Source organism: Vulpes vulpes, chromosome 6 (genome assembly GCF_048418805.1).
Source record: "Vulpes vulpes isolate BD-2025 chromosome 6, VulVul3, whole genome shotgun sequence".
NCBI classification, from domain to species: domain Eukaryota; kingdom Metazoa; phylum Chordata; class Mammalia; order Carnivora; family Canidae; genus Vulpes; species Vulpes vulpes.
In genome coordinates this window covers 64,147,689-64,167,702 of record NC_132785.1, presented here as the reverse complement: position 1 = coordinate 64,167,702, position 20,014 = coordinate 64,147,689, and the positions used below count along the sequence as shown (strand labels likewise).

Below are 20,014 nucleotides of genomic sequence, written 5' to 3'. Positions count from 1 at the left end.
TCTGCTTTGTCTCTGCCTCTCTCTCTCTCCCCTCTGTGTTTCTCATGAATAAATAAATAAAAAATCTTAAAAAAAAATCGCTTGGGGAACTTAAATAAAGGAGATCTCAATGCCCAAGTCACACCCCAGATCAATTAAATAAAAATCTTTGAGAGTGGTATCTGTACTTTGTACAGCTGCCCAGCTAATTCTCATGTGCAGCCAAACTGGAGGAGCCCTCCTCTGGATTCTTGCTACTCATAATGTAGTTCACTGATGAGCAGAATCACCTGGGGATTTAGTTGAAAAGGAGACTTTCAAGCCCCACCCCAGACCCTACTGAAGCAGAATTTTTAACATGGTCTCATGTGATCCTTGTGTATATTAAAGTTTGAGAGGCACTGAGCTAGAGCAATGATTTTCAAATTTTGGTGTATCTTACAATTCCTAGGAATACTAGTTTACTGAATTATGATGATTGAGCAATGTAATTTGCCTTTTAAAGATATATGTATTTATTCATTCGAGAGATAGAAACAGCACAAGCAGAGAAAAAGGAAGAAACAGACTCCTTGGTGAGCAGGGAGCTCGATGTGGGGCTCTATCCCTGGACCTGGAGATCATGACCTGAGCCAAATCAGACACTTGACTGACTGAACCACTGAGGTGCCCTTGTAATTAGATACAGCTTTATCAAGTGGTTTCTAGATTATTTTGTGTAGATTGATAAATAGGTATTTTTGAATAAAAAGAATGTCTGAACTTTGAGGCAAATGCATTGTAAACTGGGAATAAGAATTTTAAAGGGGTGCCTGGGTGCCTCAGTTGGTTGAGCATCGGACTCTTGGTTTCGGCTCAGGTCATGATCTCAGGGTTGTGGGATCAATCTGCATTCTGGCTCCATGCTCAATGGGGCTATGGGGGTGAGAGTATTTATTTGACATTCTCTCTCCCTCTCCCTCTGCCCCTCTTCCTGCTCTCTCTCTGAAAAAAAATAAATCTTAAAAGAGTTTTATCAAGGAAAGCATTGCAATGTTCAGAGCCTTTAAATATACAGATTTTGTTAATGGTTTTCAATGATCTTGAGATATCAAGTTCCCATTATTCAGGTTATCTATTGTCTCAGATAATTTACCCAAGCCAGTGACCATCAACAAGATTCATTCATCTTTGATGTGTCTTTTCACCTTTTTTTTTTTTTTAAATTTATGATAGTCACAGAGAGAGAGAGAGAGAGAGAGAGAGGCAGAGACACAGGCAGAGGGAGAAGCAGGCTCCATGCACCGGGAGCCCGATGTGGGATTCGATCCCGGGTCTCCAGGATCGCGCCCTGGGCCAAAGGCAGGCGCCAAACCGCTGCGCCACCCAGGGATCCCCTCTTTTCACCATTTGTAATAGGGCCGAAAGGCTAGAGAATGCTTTTGGAGTTTTGAGTTTAAATTTAGTTAAATGCTCATTATAAATGACTCATTTGTTTTAAGGCCATTGTTGACTTGCTCAGCGGTTCTCAACTCTGTACATACAAAAGGATTAGCTGTGGAACTGTTTCTTCAAGTTTAGGAGAATGTTATTACCCTCTACTCCACTCCCCTAATTGGGTTTCTGATTCTTTGGTGTTTTTGTTTTTGTTTTTCCCTAGCTAAAAGACATGATATATGAGAGGCACTGAACCAGAATAGGTAATGTGTTCATTAGATGCCTCTTCTTATTTCTGGACCTTTCTCAATACCCACCAGCTGTGTTGTGATAATGCCTCTCCCTGGACCTTACACATGGGTGCTCAATACAACATACTGAACGAGTGGATTTTGAGTATTACAGTATACAGAATAACAGCATTTCCTGCTGCCTGTAGCTCAACACCTTTTATGAGGTGGATTTATTTTTATTTTCTGTGTTCTTTGTGGGGCTGGAAGCTATTTGCCACAACCACTGTAGTTTGTTCTCTGCCATTCCCTGCAGTGGTGGGAAGCCCAGCCCTGAGCACCTCCTGCCCACACATTTCCTGTCCCCTATCACGTGGAAACCATCTCCTGTGTTTTCTTCTCTTAGCAGCCTATACCTTTGGCCTCTTTGATCATACCCTTTCATCTTGGGGCTTCAAAATACTTTTGTTATGATGGTTGGAAAATACTCAGCAAGGTCACAGAGGCCTGTTCCCTGGTTGTGGAGGCTCAGAAAGCTAGCACTGGCTGGTTACCAGAAGCTTGGAGTGTCTAAACTAAAGTTTGAGTGCTATATGACTTTGTAACTCCACTTAATTTTTAAAAAGTTTACCAAATATCAAAAAAGGAACTCTCCTATGAGGGAAGACAGCACTTCCCAGAACAAGGATTCTTAGATGAGAAAATGAGAAAAGAGTAGGAGAAACCTTCTGAAGAGCAAAATAAAACACATTTTATTTGCTTACACTGAATAAGAGGGTCCAAGCTTATTGCAAAATGTGTGGAGGGGATGAAAACTATTTTCCAGCCCCAGCACCCTGCCCCAGGCAGCCTGTGGCAGAAAGCATTCTGCTGGATTGGAAAGTGTTGATTTAAGAACCCCTTGCACCGCTTATTGTCTGTAGTGACCTTTTGTGCTACAGGTCCCCTGAGTGGCTTAGTCTTAAGTGTCTGCTTCAGCTTGGGTCATGATTCTGGGGTCCTGCGATCCAGCCCCATGTTGGGCTTCCCCGCTCAGCAGGCAGTCTGCTTTGTGTTCTATCTTTGCCCCTCCCCACTACTCATGCTCTCTCTCAAATAAATCTTAAAAAAAAAATTAGCACATAAGTAGGCACCTAGGTACTGTACTCTGTAGTGCATGGGGTTATAAAAATAAGACCTAACTTCCTGTTCAGGAGTGAGTGAGCTAATACTGAGTGTCTACCACGTGTCTGGAAGGGCATTAAGTGCCCTCCTGCTCTTTGTTTCCCTATAAATTCCATGAAGTGAGGAGGTGATACTCCTTTCCAGAAGAGGAAATGGAAATGCAGTTTGCAAGTGTTAGGCTTTGAATCTTATTTCTGTCTTACTCCAAAGCATTTGGATTAGGCTTTGAATGTGATAAATAAATAATAAGCATGGGGATAATAATACACATGCCAGCAAAATGTAAGTGAGAGTATCTTGTTAATGTAATTGCTCTACAAATATGTCAGTACTCTTATGGCAGTGATCAGAAATGCTGAGAACCATTTCACACTTACTGATTTTCTCCCTCAGCGGCATGTCCAGTTTTACTGGCTTTGGGCTACAGGACTATGGTGGCCAATGGCAGGCCTTCCTCTTTCCCCAGAGGAGAGAGACTTTGCTAAGAGTCCTCATTCAATTCAGTGTTCAGGCTTGCTCTGCTTTTTTAAATTCCAGGGATGAACAACTTTTAACTTTTTATTATTGAGATTCTCTCTCTCTCTTTCTCACACACACGTGCACACACATGAACACACCAGACTAGTAAAATAAACTCCCAGATGCCCAACACTCAGTTTCAACAATTAGCAACATTCTGCCTCAATCTAGTTTTAGGCTATTACTTAAACACATCCAGAGGTAGGGCACCTTCTTCCTAATACTCCATTATTTAGTTAAAAAATATCTGTGTCAGGTACTAGAGAGAGATACAGAATCAGAACAGACCAGGTGCCTCCCCCTCTGAGCCTTAAATCCTAGCTGGGAAGAGAGCCAGATTAGCATAAAAACAGAATCCTGTTGTTCTATGGGAGGAGTGGAGGAAATAAACTGTCTGAGGTAGTTGTAAATGGAGCAGGGGAGGGAGTTCCTCGGAAGTGGTCAGGAAAGCCATCTCTGAGCCGGTGACGTTTTGGCTCAGATCTGACCACTGAGAGAGCCAAGGGCCTGGCCAGCCTAGTTTTCACTGTACTAACTGGGCTGCCATGTGAGTGAGTAGTGGAGTTTGCTTGTGTAGAAAATACTGCCTCAGGGGATTCACAGCACAGTCCTCTGCTTTGCCTTCTAGTCTGACTGTAAAGAGGGAATCAAGTAGATGCAAACAGTCACAGAAGAGGGAAGGGACATTGAGCAGAATGCAGGACATTGGTCTTGGGCAAGTCCAGGGACCCCCAGGTCTTTTCCATTCTTTCCTCGAAGCATCTGGAGCCAGGTGGTACTGGGTGTCGGTGGTGCTTTGGATGGCCAGGGAGTCTAGTGCTGTTGCGGGCCTAGTGTGCTGTGATCCCAAGCAAGCCACTTCACCTGTTTCCTCATTTGTGAGGGAGCTCATACTCTGCCTCCTGCTTGGGTTTTCTGCGAAGATCACAGGAGATAATGTTTGCTTTGGTGTCCAACAGACTAGTGTGTGGTGAAGATTGTAGATAAGGATGCTGCCCAACCAGGTTGCCTGCTAAATCACTGGAATAATGGGTCAGCAAGAAGTGACACCCTAGCGTTTGCTAAAAATAGGGTCTTGAGGTCTCCACTGGCAAGATGTCCTTTGTAAGGTTAACCCAGTTTCCCCTGATCAAGGCTGGAAGCATGAAGTGGAGACCAGTTGCTCACCACTCTCTAAACCGCATTCCTTCATGTACTTATATTCTCTTAAGTCCTGCCAGCCTTGTCTTACATTTATATGCTCTTCCTCTAATATTTTCATTTCTCCTCCTTGGCCGAATTGTAATTGGGTAGTACAGGGAAAGGGTGGACAGGCAGTCTTCTCTGCCTCAGTGGGATTTTTGAAAGGTTTTGAACATGGTGGGGGGGGGGGGGGTCCCTGCCGCATGGGTCCTACTGCCTCTGGAATGGAAACATGTTTCCATTTCCAGAGCGAACAGGAAGACGGGGCTCTTCCCAAAGGTGCGAAAAGCCCCCTGGAGCCACTTGGTGTATTCTGGCCTTGGGGAAGATGGACGCCCAGAGAAGCTGCCCACTGGAGGGTGCTGCAGAGGTCTGCCTTATGCTTTCAGGCCTGTTTCCTGTGGGGCCTCCAGGGACCTTTCTGTGGGCAGAGAGGCTCCAGAGGGTGAGAGGGGACATCAGAATCAAAAGTGTTTGGGGGTAGGGGATCAGGGAGCCCTAGAACGCCCTGGGGCCAGGAGTGGTGGCTTTTGTCAGAAATTGGGTCACAGCCTTGCCATTGTGTCTGGCAGGCTCTCCATCAAGTTCTCCTGGAAGCTGGGAGCCATGGAGGGAGCACGAAAACGTGCCTGCTGGTGTAGTGAGAGGCTCCCGTGCCATGGTGAAGGGAGAGGGGTCATCTGCTATGGGAAACAGCACATGTAAGTGGGGCCTGGGAGCCTGCTGGCCAGGGGCCAGCCTCGGTTAGTGTGCTGGGCCAGCCTGACAATCAGCATGTGGGGTCACAGTCCCTCTTCCCAGCTGTTGCCATGGACATGGGTGGGCGTTTACTAAGCTTGTACACCCTTATCCCTTCACAGCGCTGAGAAGTGGGCAGCTACTTTATATTTTATTCACATGATTGGTGAAAACCTGAGACTCAGATGTTGAAGGCTAGTGAGGGGCGGCAAAGCTTACAGATGATCACGGGTTATCCTGACTCCCCAAAATCTGATAACAGAAACCTCCCTCATGCAAGTACAGTAACTGACATGTCTCTTTCATGCCCACATACTCATTGGACTCACTGGACTGTTAGCTCCTGGAGGACAGACACTGTATTTTTTAAAAAATATTTTATTTATTTATTCATGAGAGACAGAGAGAGAGAGAGAGAGGCAGAGACACAGGCAGAGGGAGAAGCAGGCTCCCTATGGGAAGCCCGATGCGGGACTCGATCCCAGGACCCTGGCACCATGCCTTGAGTCTGAGGCAGACCCTCAACCGCTGAGCCACCCAGGCACCCGGAACTGTATTTAATGGGGACAGTACTTACACTGAGATATAGTTTACATGCACTAAAATGCACAAGTCTCTGGTGTACACTTTGAGACATTTTGACGTGTATACACCCAAGTCACCATCACTCAGGTCGAGGTACAGGTAATCGCTGCCACCTGAAAGTCCCTCATGCCCTTTCCCGGTCAACCCTTTTACCCCAAAGGCACCCGCTATTCTCATTTCTACAGTGGTGGTTGGTTTTGCCCATTCTTGAGCGTCAGAGTTGTACGGAGATACCCCTGGAGCCCGGCACCGGGTCTGGCGGCTGGCAGGAGGGCAACGTGAAAGGGAGCCCCGGTTCTGAAACTACCCTACGACAGCCCTGATCCCACGGGAAGCTGAGGCCGTGGGCGGACGCAAGGCCGGGCAGCGCGACCCGGGCCCAGGTCCCCGCCCTGGACGCGCGGGCGGTCCTCGGGCTCCCCGCAGCGCCGCCCGCCGGGCCCCGCGTCCGCCGCGGGTGGGAGCGAGCCCGCTGACCCCGCCCGGCGGTGCCCCCTGCCGGCCCCGGTGGGAGGGGACAGGGTCAGCCACCCTCCGGAGCCCCGGCGGCGGCCGGCAAAGGGCGGGGCCTCCGTTCGCGGAAGGACAGCCACCTGCCTTTCATCTTCCTCCGAGGGAGATTTTCCTAAGTTTCGGGGCTTTCCTTCCCCCAGAATGGAGACGAAGGGCAGGCGGCCTTTTCGGTGGAGCGCTGCTGCCCCCAGCTGGCCGCGGGGGGCACTACCGCCGGGGGGCGGGGGGCCGGGGGGCCGTGGGGCCGGGGGGCCGGGGGGCCGGGGGACCGGGGGGCCGGGGGGGCCGTCCGAGCCCCGCGCGTCTCGGCTCCCGGCTCCCGGCTCCGGGGCTCGTTCCTCGCGTCCTGGGCCCGGTCTTCGCGAGGCAGACGTCTGTGGGGGCCACCACCCGGCCCCTGAGCCCCGGCCCCGAGTAAGGCTCTTCCCCGGAGAGCCCACCCGCCGCAGCTGTGTGGGTGTAGGTGGGGGGGCGGTGTGGCCCCCACACCTCGGAGGGCGGCTGGGCTGGGCTGGGCGGGACGGAGCGCGCAGGAGGGAGAAGGCAAATGCTCGTCCGGTGTGGTCTCGGCTTGACCTCGGGGCTCGGCTCACGGAGGGGCCGAGGCGCCGGGCGCGCCGCTGCGGGGTGGGGGCGGCCCCGCCGCCGGCCTCCCCCTGTCGCACCTGCGGTCGGCGGCGGTCTAACGGCCCAGCGGGCGCGGCCCCGACACGTGGCCCCGGCGATGCTATCGCTAACTCCGTATTTTTAACTCCTCTTTGCAGAGGATGTGGCTTCTGCGGGAGAGCGTCAAAGGGTGCTCCGTTTGCCCCTCTCGGCAACCATGACGTCATGGAAATGGGGCGGGGAGGCCCGGGGCCCCCAAACACCTGGTGGGAAGTGGGAGATTTTCCCCACTTCCTGTCCCACTTGTGGCTACCGACCCAGGGTCTGACCTGTTTGTTCGCTTCGAAGTATAGCTCTCCGGTGAGATGCTCGGAGGGGACCCAGCGCGTGTGTGTCTGGGCGTCATGGGGCTGGGGGCCAGGTGGCCTTACACGGCCCGCGGGCGGTCAGCCTGCCGGTAACCGGGGACAGCACCGGGCGCACCTGGCCTGCCCCACACACTGCCCCAGGACACGGGCCGGAGAAGGGCTTCTAAGATAGGACCCGTGGGCAGAGCGAGGTAGAACTGTACCGCGACCTCTGCCCCTGACCTTGCACTGGTTGTGCAGTGACCTCAGTTCTGACTCCCCGGCACCCAGAGTCCCATCCTCCAGGCTCTACTGGACGATTACCCCCCTGGGGGTTTCACTGGCCAGCGGGCCATGGCTCAGGTTTTGCTTTTCCTGGTAGTTCTTGACAGGTTATTCTGAGCTCTTGGCAAAACTGAAATAGTGGCTCACCCAGCTGACTCCTCTATTAATCTCCGTCTTCCTTTCTCTTACGCTCCTTCCGCAGCCCCCACCAACTTGGCTGCCTTCCCAGTGCCTAATGGCACTAAGTATTTATTTGTTCATTTGCTACTTAAGTGTGCATTAAGCATCTGTTGTGTGCCAGCCACTGTGCTAGGTGTTGCAGACACACTGAATGAGCAAGATACATTTCTCATCCTGAGGAGTGGGTAATCGAGTGGACTTTCTTGCCAAGATACCACCTGATAAGTAAGGTGATATTGTTAAAACTTTACATGTGACCCAGGGAGTTGGATTTTAATGGGTAAACCAAGAAGATAAATAATCCTTAAAAACTCAGATGGCTGCCTCTCCCACGGTGGGTCATGGCAGAGGGGGACACTCGGTGGGAGCTGAAGACCCCACCACACTTTGAGATGTCCCTGCAGCACATACTTGCTTAGCCCCCTTCTCTTGCGGGGACAGTGATTCCAATTACACTGAGGGGGCTGGTCTCTGGGTAAGGTGTCAGAGAATCCTCTAGAATCTCAGAACGGTGGTCATGAGAAGTCATTTGATTCATTCTTTTGCCTCCAGGGCTGGCCTGTGCTTAAGCAATTTGGGGCAGGAGGGTGTCTGTCCAGACAAATCCATTCTACAACTGGCTTTGGTGACACATTCACTAGTGGGATAGTGGCCTTCTCTCCTTGAGGCTGCCCTCTGTTCCTGGGGCCTGGGGCTCTCCAGGGCTGGGCCTTTGTATGGATGTGATGACGGGTGTCTGGGTTTCCTCAGGAGCCTCTTCTTTCCAGGCTGAGTGGTGCCTGGTCCCTTACTGCACTGAGGGGCTCTGCTGCGGTGACCCTAAGCCTGGTGCTGGACACCTTCTAGGGGGCTCAGGAACCCTTTGTCTGAGCCTTCTCGTAAGGGTATTTAAAAAAAAAAATTTATGTATTCATGAGAGACACACAGAAAGAGGTAGAGACATAGGCAGTGGGAGAAGCAGGCTTCCTGTGGGGAGCCTGATGTGGGGCTTGATCCCAGGACTCTGGGATCACTATCTGAGCCAAAGACAGATGCTTAACCACTGAACCACCCAGGTACCCTTTGTAAGGGTATTTTAATTCCCTCTGTCACCCTAGTGGGGCCCAAGGCCAGACATGAGAACAGGGTGGATCAAGATGAGTGGGGTCTCCATGCCACCCCCTCAGCACTTGCTCCACAGCTGCCCTCTGACTCGGCTCTCATTGGCTTTAGGCTTCCCTTAGACTTGAGGGAAGGTTCTTGCTGGGATGGAGGAACCCTGATTTGAGATGGACATGTCTCAGGGGGTGTGCTAACCCTGCTTTCCAGATGAACTCTACATGCCTGAGGCCTTGTCACCCTTGGCTTGGGCTGGGCCTGGAAGGGGGTACCTTTGCTCCCTCCGTGGGTCTGGGTGGGCACCTCCATAGGCTCCCCTGGCCTCCTCCCAGGTTCTTGGAGGGAGTCTGTTTTTAGTCCCTTCTCTGCCTCCGAGGGCCTTCCCTCCTGTCCCCTGCCCTAAACCCCGTGTCTCCTTCAGCCTCAGCATCTTTGCTGCCACCAACTCTCAGGAGCTGAGCTGCCTCCCCAGCCACCCATACACATCCATTGCCTGGATCTTTTGTATACAGACCAAAGTGAATTACTACTTTAGGAGGAAAAGAAGATAAACTAATTTGCCTTAGGTTTTTAATGGTTGATAGAGGCTTGCTCAATTAACCCTCCCCCAGGGCATTTTCATTTACTAGGGGGAGGAGAATGCTTTAATTAAAAGAAATTCCCAATGGTGGGATCTCTGGCATTGTGCCAGGTCGATGGGGAGACAGATTAAAGTTCTCCGCAGGTAGCAGTACCACCTTTGGGAAGGTGGCACCCTGTCCTCTTGTGTGGGAGAGTGACCCACTGTGATGGGATGTCCTCTGTGGCTGTTTCCTTCAGTGATCTTTAAGGGGACTTGTATGTAGGCCACAGATGAGGGGACTCAGGGAGAACTGAGGATTCTGTGACTGCCCTGGATAGGACTGACAGGAGACGGACTGGTTCTTAGTTCCACAGAGGCCACAGAATTAGAGGTGCGTGGAGCTGGAGGCAGACTCCCAGTCTTAGATGACATTTTACAGGCAGTGACCCTGGGGCTCATGCAAGTGGGGGACATGCCCAAGTCCCCTATTGAGCTGGCTCAATAGCTGGCTCTATCCCTGTGAAAAGAGGCAGGCCTGAATTGTATAGCTAGAATGATTTGCATATTTCTGGTTGATTTGGTCAGAGACATGCGCATGAACCATACAGGTGTTTGGGGATAGGACCTTCTCCTACCCCTGGGAGCTGAGAAGCCTGGGCTTGATAGCAGTAATTGTGAAGAGGATGGCTGAATCTCTGAGGGGTGTTCCCATCAATGTCCATGACCTCAGGAAAGGCACTCAGGCTTGGAAGAATACCAGGGGGCCCAGGGAACCTTACCTCCTGTTCTCTAGGTGAGAGCTTAAGACATCCACTGTCCTTGGCAGAGTCTCTGAGCTTGAGGGGAGAGGATTCATTTCTTACATCCAGGCTGGGGGTGGTGGTGGTGGGGAGTAGAAAGTCTAGCTAATCTTCATTCCCTTCCCCTGCTCTTAGCCTGGGCACCCCAAAGTTGGGGCATTGAGGGTGGGTGGTCCCCAGCCATAGATTTGTGGGGGCAATGCACAATTTCAGTGGGAAAGGAAAGGCAAAGGAAATGTTCCCGGAGGGCAGGAGACAGTGGGTGGTATTTTGGGGATACTTGCTGTGTGGTCCCTGGCTGCCAAATTTCAACTGCCAGTCATTTTCAGTCATGGATGTGGGCCTCCTGCTACCGGTGGCCCAGTGGTGTGGCTGGAAAATGGAGGAGCGAGGACCTAAGCTTTTAAGTGGGTTTGCCTGGCCCCCAACTCAGCCTTCTAAGTGGAATTTTTTACCCGTTGTTCCAAGAAAAGGTTGACTTAAGCAGCTTGTTGAATTAGGCTCTCTGAATGACATCAGGACAAATGCCTTGGTTTCTTTCTGGCCAGCCAGTGATCAATAGCAAGTCGAAAACAACCCTGACCAAACCCAGTGAAACAGAAGCACGGTCTCTGCTCTTCCAAACTGCCTTTAATGAAGGGTAGCAGAATATACAATGTGGCTCAGATAACAGCGTAGCAGGGCCTAGATAATAATTTCCCCCACATCTTGGGGGAAAAGGGGATACATATTTCATTATGAACACTATTAAAAAAAAAACAAAACTCATCACAACATTCTTCAGGAGCTAGAGCCCAAGAGGACCCACTGGGGATCCCTCATCCCAGCGGACATAAGAGGCAGTCTCAGGGGAGGGGCTGGGAGTCTCCCCACAGCCAAGAGAGGCCGCAGCAGCTCCCTGCCTTTGCAGGGAGTGAGAAGCAGCAATGAGGGAACAAAGAGGGTGGAGACAGTGTTTGGCAGCTCTACAGCATCTTGATCACAAATATCTGGTAGGATCCAGTTGGCGGTGTTGCCAGTGGGGCCAGAGAGGCAGAGGGAGCCTTCTCCTCCATGGAGGCAGAGAGTGCTCCTTTTTGCTTGAAGAGGTGGGAGAGGAACAGTGCATAGCCAGGAGCAGGGGAGTGCCAGGCTCTCACATCCTTGGTGACCTAGGATGAGGAAGAGCAGTGGTTAGGCTAGGTAGGTACTGAGGAGACAGACTAAGGACAGTTAGGGATGCAGATGGAGTTGTCTCTGTTTGTAGAGCTTTAGGAGCTCAACACTGGATTTCTTGTTGATGGTGGTGGAACGGGATGCGGTTGTCAGTGGGATGACCAGGGATACCGGGAGAGAAGCGTATGGAGATGCTAGCTGGGATTAGGGTATAATAGGAATATAATATCTTCTCATCATATTGAGTGCAGAGGATACAAGGAAAGGAATTGGGGGCCCCTCTAGGTTTTGCAGTGAAAGGGGTACAATAGAAGGCATGGGTATAAATGAGTCTGGGTCCTGAGTTTCTCTTATTTTTCCACTCATTAATGAGTGGCCTTTGCTGTTACTTGGCCTCAACGTCTTCCTTTCCAAAATGAGGATACTAACAGTTGTCCTTCATAATTCGTAGGGGATACATGGCTCAACTGAGGTGCCTGTTGTCACCTGAGGAGTGTACTGTGTCATAGCAATGTTCCAGGCCATTGTTATTAACGACAGGAACCCCTAACAGGAAAAAGTGGAAGAATTTGGTGGGCCCAGCTTTAGAACCTAAAAGCAAGACCCCAGGGGTTGGGAGAGGTTAGCTTTCTGACCTTGGGGATCCACCCTAAGACCCTCACAGCCTGCACTCCCACCTGAGATGCCTACTCACCTCAGCAGGACCACAGCCGCAGTGTCATGAACAGGTTAAATCCGATCACTTTCAGGAGGAGGATGCGCAGCCCAATCACTAGCAGGTTGTGGAAGTTTAGGTCCATATCTGCAAAACCAAGAGGTTATTGGCATGGGCCCCTGAAGTTTGCACCCATGGTTTTCCCAAAAGGTGGGTGGGGTTGGGTCTTAGCTCCTGGCCCACGTCTCTCCCTTTGAGCTGGGATGCACATGTCTTCATAAGCATATTCATTCCTCCAGGGCCAACCATGTTCCATTTCAAAAGGAAAAACCCAACTGCTTTCAGTCCTTATTTTATTTCTGTACCCCTCAGGAATGGGGATGGGCTAGTGCTCAGAACTCATTGTAATCCCTTGGGTCTGGGCCCCTGAGTGAGAAGCTGGTGTCTGGACCCCAAGAGGGATGATTCAATGAAAACAGCTCTGATGGAAGCAAGTGGGTCTGGGACAGGGGGCCGGGAGTGGTGAGGATCCTGAGAGACAAGACCAGTGCCTCCATGAATTCTGCTGCTTTTCTTGAAAGAAGACAGAACCCCAGCCAATATTACAGAGGGAACATGTCCTCAGGATGAGATGGTTAGTTCAGGGCTCTGCAAAAGCCAGTTGGAAATATCACAGCTGGGCTACCAAGAAACTCTCTTTGGTTCTCCCCACAGTGGAGCAGTGGAAAGGGATACAGAGCCCTAGGGGTGAGTCATGGGTCGAGTAAAACTAAAGACTCATCCTGAAGTAACTTAGAAGAGAAAAGAACTTTAGAGTGGTGAGAGGAGCCTGGGGATTCAAGAATGTTCTCATTCTTCCTAACTTTCAGATTCACATATTCCTGGCCCCCTCTCCTGTCTAGTCAGGGTGATTGTAAGTACATTTCGAAGCTGGGGTAGATCCCTCTCTTACCTGTTTCAAAGCTTTTCTCTATCAATTTGGCATCACAGGAATAGTCTAAAAGGAGAAACAGAAACAAACACAATTTTCTTAAAGTTGAGTGTGCTGACTCTCCTACCTCAGACTCCCTAGGATTTGGGCAGCTGAATCTCCACAGGCCTTCTGTGCTTTCTCATGGAGGGATCCGGAGGGAACTTGTCACATATGGGCACCTGCTGGGAGGGCCATTGGCCGCAGGATCAACACCCTGGCTTCTGGGTAGCATTCCATCCACTTATGCAAAGTACATATTACATGACACTAGGCCACAAGGAAACCATTAGACACAGACCCTACCCTTGGGTAGGTTCCAGTCTGGAGTGTGAAAGAGGCAGTAAGACATACACAGTGGAAAGTGGCAAGTGTCATAAGGGGTATCGATGCTCTTATGTATCCCACAAAGTCTTCATTCCTGCACTCCACATTTGTTCCTTTGTTGTCACCATCTCAATAAATGGCACTGTCATTGACTTAGCTGCTTGAGCATAAAATCCAGCCACCTTCCTTGATCTCTTCTTTCCTTCTCATCCCTGCATGGTTCTACCTTTGTATTTGAAAGAGTGTTGGCCACTCAACTCCCCTGCTCTCCCTGTCCAGGCCTCCATCATTTGTCTGTGGCAATAGCTTCCTTTCTGCTTCTACTCTTGGCTCCTGTAATCCATTTTCCACTCAGCAGTCAGAGTACTCTTGTAAAAAAGTAAATTGGATGTCATTCTCCTACTTAAAACCAATGGATAGCTTTGCATTGTCCTTAGAGTAGTGGCGGCCCTCTAGTGACCTAAGAGGCCCTGTGATGTGGCCCTTTCCTACTTCCTCCATCTTATCTCCTGCTGCTCTTCCCCTTTCTCCCTGGGTGCCTCTGTCAGGCCTCCACAGGGTCCTCTCTCTGCCCTTGGCGTGGCTGGTCCTGTCTTATCCTTTAACACTCATCACACACAGCATTTTCCCAGAGAGCCCTTCCTGGACTCTTGGTCCCTATGTTGGCTGTTTCCTCAAATCCCAAGTGAAAATACATATTACAATCTGAGGTTCTTTAGATTTCCACTTGCTGATGGATAGTCTTCCCCAACTGAAATGGAGCTTCCTCAGGGCAGATCCCTCACCTGACTTATTTATTCCTCCACTCCAGCACTTGGCATGTTGTACATTGCACAGTCAGTGTTGGTTGAGTGAGTGAACAACTAGGTGAGGTTAGATCTTTGGCAGAGAGACCGAAACAAGGGGAAGTATCTTGGAGGAAGGCATCAGACTAGGGCCTGGAAGAGCAGCAAGGGTCAAGTAGCCTGAGCAGAGGCAGGGAGGCAGGAACTCAGGGCAGGTAAGAAGCCAGTGCCCTTCCCACCACCTTGTCCCCATCTGCTCTTTGCCTAGGATATCCTGCAACCTGCCAGGAGGGAGCTCACTGGTGCTCAGTAACAAAAGGGTAGGGGCTTTCCTGACAATGGATGAGGCTGAGACCACTGATCAGAGCAACTTTTAGATGCCATCCACCTGAGCTCCAGGAATAATGAGGCCCTCAGAATGGGGAGACCCAGCTTGATGGCTGTACTCACTTGAACTGGGGTAGAAGGGCTGCTGGAAGTTTTCCTTGCATTCAATATTAGTCTCGCTGTTCCAGGTCAGGGCGCCATTGCTCTTGGAATCCATAACCTTCATGTCCAGCACAGTACTGTTCAAGCTGATCACTGTGGCCCCCTCCGGTTTTTGGAAATCAGCTTGAGAATCAAAATCGGTGAACAGGCAGACAGTCCTACCAGATTTAGGGCTTCTCATCTGGTACACAGAGGGGTCAGGGTCCTGGACATCTGTGGGCCAAAAGAAGCCAAGTTAGGAGATGCTGATTTCCCTCCTTGCCCCAACCCAGGCCTGAGTCCAGATGCCAGCGGTGGGTAGGAGCAGGCCTCTGTGAGGCTGGCATGTTACATTCTCAGTCTTTAGATGGGAAAGAACATTCTAGAAACCAGTTGCTCTAAATGGACTGGGAGTCAGAGCCAGGCGCAAGCCACCAGTCCTGGCCAAGAGGCTAGGCTCTCAGTGAAGGCTTTCTGCCTGGCCCTGCCTGCCATTCAGGGAAACCAGAAATGCAGGGCTATTTAATGATACTGTTCATTCTTTTACTTCATAGGAACTTCCTCAAAAGCACAGTAGGCCTAGTAAGCAACAACCTTGCTTTGGCAGGACAAAGCAAGCTTAGAATAAAGGCCCAGCAAAGCAAACCATATGTCTTAGAATTTGGGGTGGCCTCCCCCAAATTTGGCTGGGTATTGACAGGAGTTGGAGGTTTGTTTTTATTTATTTAAAAAAGATTTTATTTATTCATGAGAGACACACAGAGAGAGGCAGAGATATAGGTAGAGGGAGAAGCAGGCTCCCCATGGGGAGTCCGATGCTGGACTCAATCCCAGGACCCTGGGATCACGACTTGAACCAAAGGCAGATGCTCAACCACTGAGCCACCCGGGTGTCCCTGAAGCTTTATTATTGGCTGGCATTAAGTTGGAAGATCAGTCACATCACCAGGAGATTTCTCACTGATAAAAGTTTTAGACAATAAATCAGAACACCTGCCTCCCAGTCCTGGCTTTACCATTCACTAGATACAAAGCCTTGAGCAAGTCACATCAGCTCCTTAAGGGTCGGGAATTTTATCTGTAAAATGGAGGTATTGCCTCCTCCATCTTCCTAACCAAGCTATTCTGAGACTCAAAGGGGGGAGTTTCTCGTATAAAATTATATTTAACAAACTATAAAGTACTGAATAAATGTGAGTCATTGCCTCTCTTGATAATACCAGGGTATTGTCATGATAACATGCTGCTGAGTTAGATACAGTCAGTTTCTACTCTTCTCCCTCAAAAAGCAGGGGCTGCTGGAGGCTTTTCCTTAGTGCTGAGAATCATTCTTCAGTATTTCTGTAGGGTTTTGTGTTTTTAATGTAACTCTTATTGTTTATTCTTTCAGACCTCCTGCCTTTAGAAGAGGAAACAGAGGTTTGCTGGGAGGGTTAACACATTGGGGCCACCCAGAGAGTTTATAGCAGGGTTGAGACTCGAGTTTCCTGCCCCTGTGGTTCTCTGCTCCCACAGCTTCTCACCATGCATGCAAGGTTTCTCAGACCAGGGGTGTACCCCACTTGTGAGGCCAGCCAGGGTGGCCTTGGCAATGCAGACATCCAGCTGGACCTGAAACCAGAGAAATCAGCCTTTGGCATGGCCTTGGGTTGCTGAGTCAAGGCACCCCAAGGGTGTCAAGTCAAGGGATGGGTCCATGGTCACATGTGAGGGACATCCAAAGTTTTGGCCCTGAGGAATTCTGCTTGTTCTTCTCCAATGTCCCCATATCTGGGAGGTCTGACATCGCTGTGGGTTAGGGCCTTAAGACATAAATATTTTACAGGGAGAAGAGAGACGAGAAGTCATTATGTGCCACCAACACACCCCAATGGATTTGTTAGTCCTCAGTGGGAGTCATGGGTGGGACTGGGAAGGAGGATGTAGGAGCGTATGGAGATGCTGAGAGAATGTAGCCTTGAGGAGAAGGTAGAGGGTAATGTGCCACCAATGCAGTTTTGGCTTAGAGGGGAAAAGAAATTGAGGTGGGGGCCAGATGTTGAACCTTGAGTCCTGGTTAAACACTTACTCAACTCCTAGAGCCAGTAAATGTCAGGCTGGAGAGGGTCTAGACCATGCTGTTCAATATGATAGTCTTTAGCTACATGTGGCTGTTTAAATTAAAACAAAGCACAATTAAATAAAATTTAATTAAAACTTCATTTTAAGAGCTTAATAGCTACCATATTGGACAGAGCAGGTTGATAGAACACTTCCATCATCCCAGAAAGTTCTACTGGACAGCATTGGTCTGGAAAGAGCTATGCCACAGAACATGAGATTTTGAGGCTGATTGTGGGCCTTAAAAACCATTTTTAAGTCTGTGGGAGTGGGAGGTGACTCCATCAGGGGCAGACCAATTTTTGCTCAACTTTGCTAGTGAGAGATCAAAATGAAATAGCGATCAATGAAGTCAGAAGACTTGAGGTGACTTTAGCTGCCCTCAAGTCTCGTTTTTACCAAGACTTAGTACCTTTTAGGCTTTCCTATCTGCCTTTTTGCTGTTGTTTCTCCCGTCCAGCTTACCTACCTCTGATTTCCTCTCTTACTTCCCTCCCTTCCCTGCCCTCTCCGTCCCCCCATTCTCTTTCTCAAGCTCATCTTCGAGATTATCTGATTGTGTCACTTTTTGTTTAGAATAATTCAGGGACTCCCTATTGCCCATAGGATAATGACCATATTTCCTGGCATGACATTCGGGTGCTGCCATGATCTGGAGAGCTTGAACTTTTTTCTCTCAAGTTCTTTATGTGCCCTATATGAGTAGAGCTGCACCAATCTCTTCATATTGGCATCCTGTAATGTAAGTTTCATGAATGGCAGAGGCCTATCTCTGGCTTACTGCCATATCCCTGGGTCTGCCATATAGTAGGAGCTCAAGAAACAATTGTTGGATAAATAAATGGATAAAAAAATTGCAAAATTCTTGCTTATCAGAACTTTTTGGGAAAAAAAGCTGAGTACTGATACCTAAACTTGATTTTTTTTTTCTAGCCCCTTTTACTTCCACTCCCATGTACCTCTAGTGTAACCTTATCTTTTTGTCTGAAGACAAGAAATGAGTCACTTTTAATTTGGAGGTCTTTAGGGTCCATCTGCCAGAGCCCTGGAAGGAGAGGCATCCTGTTCCACCTTAGCAAAACATATCCTGCCACTGATGACATCTCAGAAGTTGGCCTTAGCAAGACTGGATCAATTCTTTTGATGCAGAAGTTCAGCTATTCTAGATCTTAACCTTACATTTTAATTCAAAATTGACCACAGAAGCACATGTCTGAATGCTTTAGTGCTTTGGGTGGATAGCGGCACAACAGTGATTGAAAGCTTCCTTACCACTAAATCTGTGCTTTGTCTTTAGTACTAGGAACCCAGAAGTGTGAATTATCAACCCTGACTCTGGGTCCCACTGAACCTCTGGTGAGCATCAGGAGGCAGTGAACCTGGGCAGACTTACCAGGAGTTATGGAAACTCTGGTTCCTTTGCCAAATCTCAACTGAGAGGCAATACCTTCATATCACCCATAATGTCCCCATTACGGAAACCCTTGAATTTCTCTTCCTCTGAGGGATGGGGGTAACCTATCAGATCCCACTGAAGAAGGAGAGAGGAGGTCCCTAGGACATGAGGTATCCATGGAAGGACCTGTCCCCTTTCACTTCATATCTGTGTACATTTCTAAATTGGATCCCAGTTTCCTAGTTGCTGGTCTTGGCCCTAATTGTCTGTATTGTCTTGAAGGCTCTAGAATTCCCATTCTCTATTGTCTAAGAAGATATTTTATTTGCTTCTCTCTGCATCCTAATTTATTATCAGATGTGTTTACTTAGGCCAAAATGCACATGCCTTGTTCATGCCCAAGATCATGCTTCCTTTCTTGTTGTTCCTTATGCCTGAAAGTCCCCTTCTCTCCGTCCTTTGCCCATACAGATCTTACCTACCCTTCAGGCCCAGTGAATCCTTTCTACTGCATAAAACCTTATCTGTCTAGGCCAATTTCCAGCCATAGCCCTACCTCTGAATCCCTGTTGTGCCTATTGATGTCATCAATTTGTCAATACTTAGTTTTCAAGTTGCTAAATTTATTTATTTATTTATTTATTTATTTATTTATTTATTAAATTTTTTTTTAAATTTTTTTTTTTTTTTTTTTTTTTTTTATTTATGATAGTCACAGAGAGAGAGAGAGAGGCAGAGACACAGGCGGAGGGAGAAGCAGGCTCCATGCACCGGGAGCCTGATGTGGAATTCGATCCCGGGTCTCCAGGATCGCGCCCTGGGCCAAAGGCAGGCGCCAAACCGCTGCGCCACCCAGGGATCCCTTATTTATTTATTTTAATAATTAATTTATTTTTTATTGGTGTTCAATTTGCCAACATACAGAATAACACCCTGTGCTCATCCCGCCAAGTGCCCCGCTCAGTGCCCGCCACCCAGTCACCCCCACCCCCCACCCTCCTCCCCGACCACCACCCCTAGTTCGTTTCCCATAGTTAGGAGTCTTCCATGTTCTGTCTAAATTTATAATAGTTATGTCCCTTTGGCTAGTTTTTATCCAATTGGGGAACAGTTCAGTTATCTATCTTAGACTTCTTTGTAGTCAGCCTAACATTTAATAGAGTGATGGCTACATAGAAGGCATTAGAAAATATCCGTTGAATGATTAAAATCAAATTTTAATGTCTTTGACCTAGAGAAACACAGATTTTCAAAATTGACAGTGAGGACTTTTCCCTTCACAGAGGACTCTGTTAAGACAATTCGTTGTAACACACACAGTTACAGCCTCACTGTAAGATGGGTATCCCCAAGGAAAGGAATAGTGATGCTCACTGGCCCATGGGATTGCAAATGGTGCTACCTGGGATGACTCACCAGATATGACAGACAGATGGGTTCCTTTTCCAAATATGAGTTTGCCCAGTTCCACTGCAGGTGACACCATTACAGAAACTCACTCAATCTACCTCCTGCTTCAATAGGAAAGCACTGATCTTCCACAGGGAACAAGAAGATCATACTGTCTAGAGTTAGATCTTCTGCTCTTTTGTGTTGAGACTTTGGTTGTTCATCTCTTTTCCTCCTGTCCTATTCTGCTGTAGGACCCTGGGTTAGAGGCTGTGATTTCAATAAACCAAGAATTCAGCAGAGCTAATCCCCTGTTCAGGGCAGCAGTATCTTGGATCTTTTTGTGGAAGGTGCAGGACTACTTGCTTATCACCTGCCTCATGATTCCTAAAGTCTCAGTCTAAAGATGTTTCCCAAGCATTGTGTGCTAGATGGGACGATTTTCTGGGGAGGGGTGGAAAGAACCATTTAGGATTCTGCAGAAGAAAATATCTGGGTTCAACTCCACATTCTGGACAAAGTAGAATTAATTGTCATTGTTGACCCTTCCCCACTTTACTTACTT

General features: G+C 48.9%; 1 protein-coding gene across 1 annotated transcript in view; it reads right to left on the bottom strand.

Annotated features, from left to right (window-relative positions):
- Nucleotides 1–10,816: 10,816 nt before the first annotated feature.
- Nucleotides 10,817–20,014, bottom strand: part of LOC112909605 (T cell receptor alpha chain MC.7.G5-like) — a 531,968-nt gene continuing 522,770 nt past the window's right edge. The window contains exons 5-8 of the mRNA XM_072761190.1: nt 14,547–14,798; nt 12,967–13,011; nt 12,054–12,161; nt 10,817–11,355 (exon numbers count right to left, since the gene is read on the bottom strand). Of these exons, the coding sequence (XP_072617291.1) occupies nt 12,055–12,161; nt 12,967–13,011; nt 14,547–14,798 (404 nt within the window). The 3' untranslated portion in view covers nt 10,817–11,355; nt 12,054. The remainder of the gene's footprint in view (nt 11,356–12,053; nt 12,162–12,966; nt 13,012–14,546; nt 14,799–20,014) is intronic.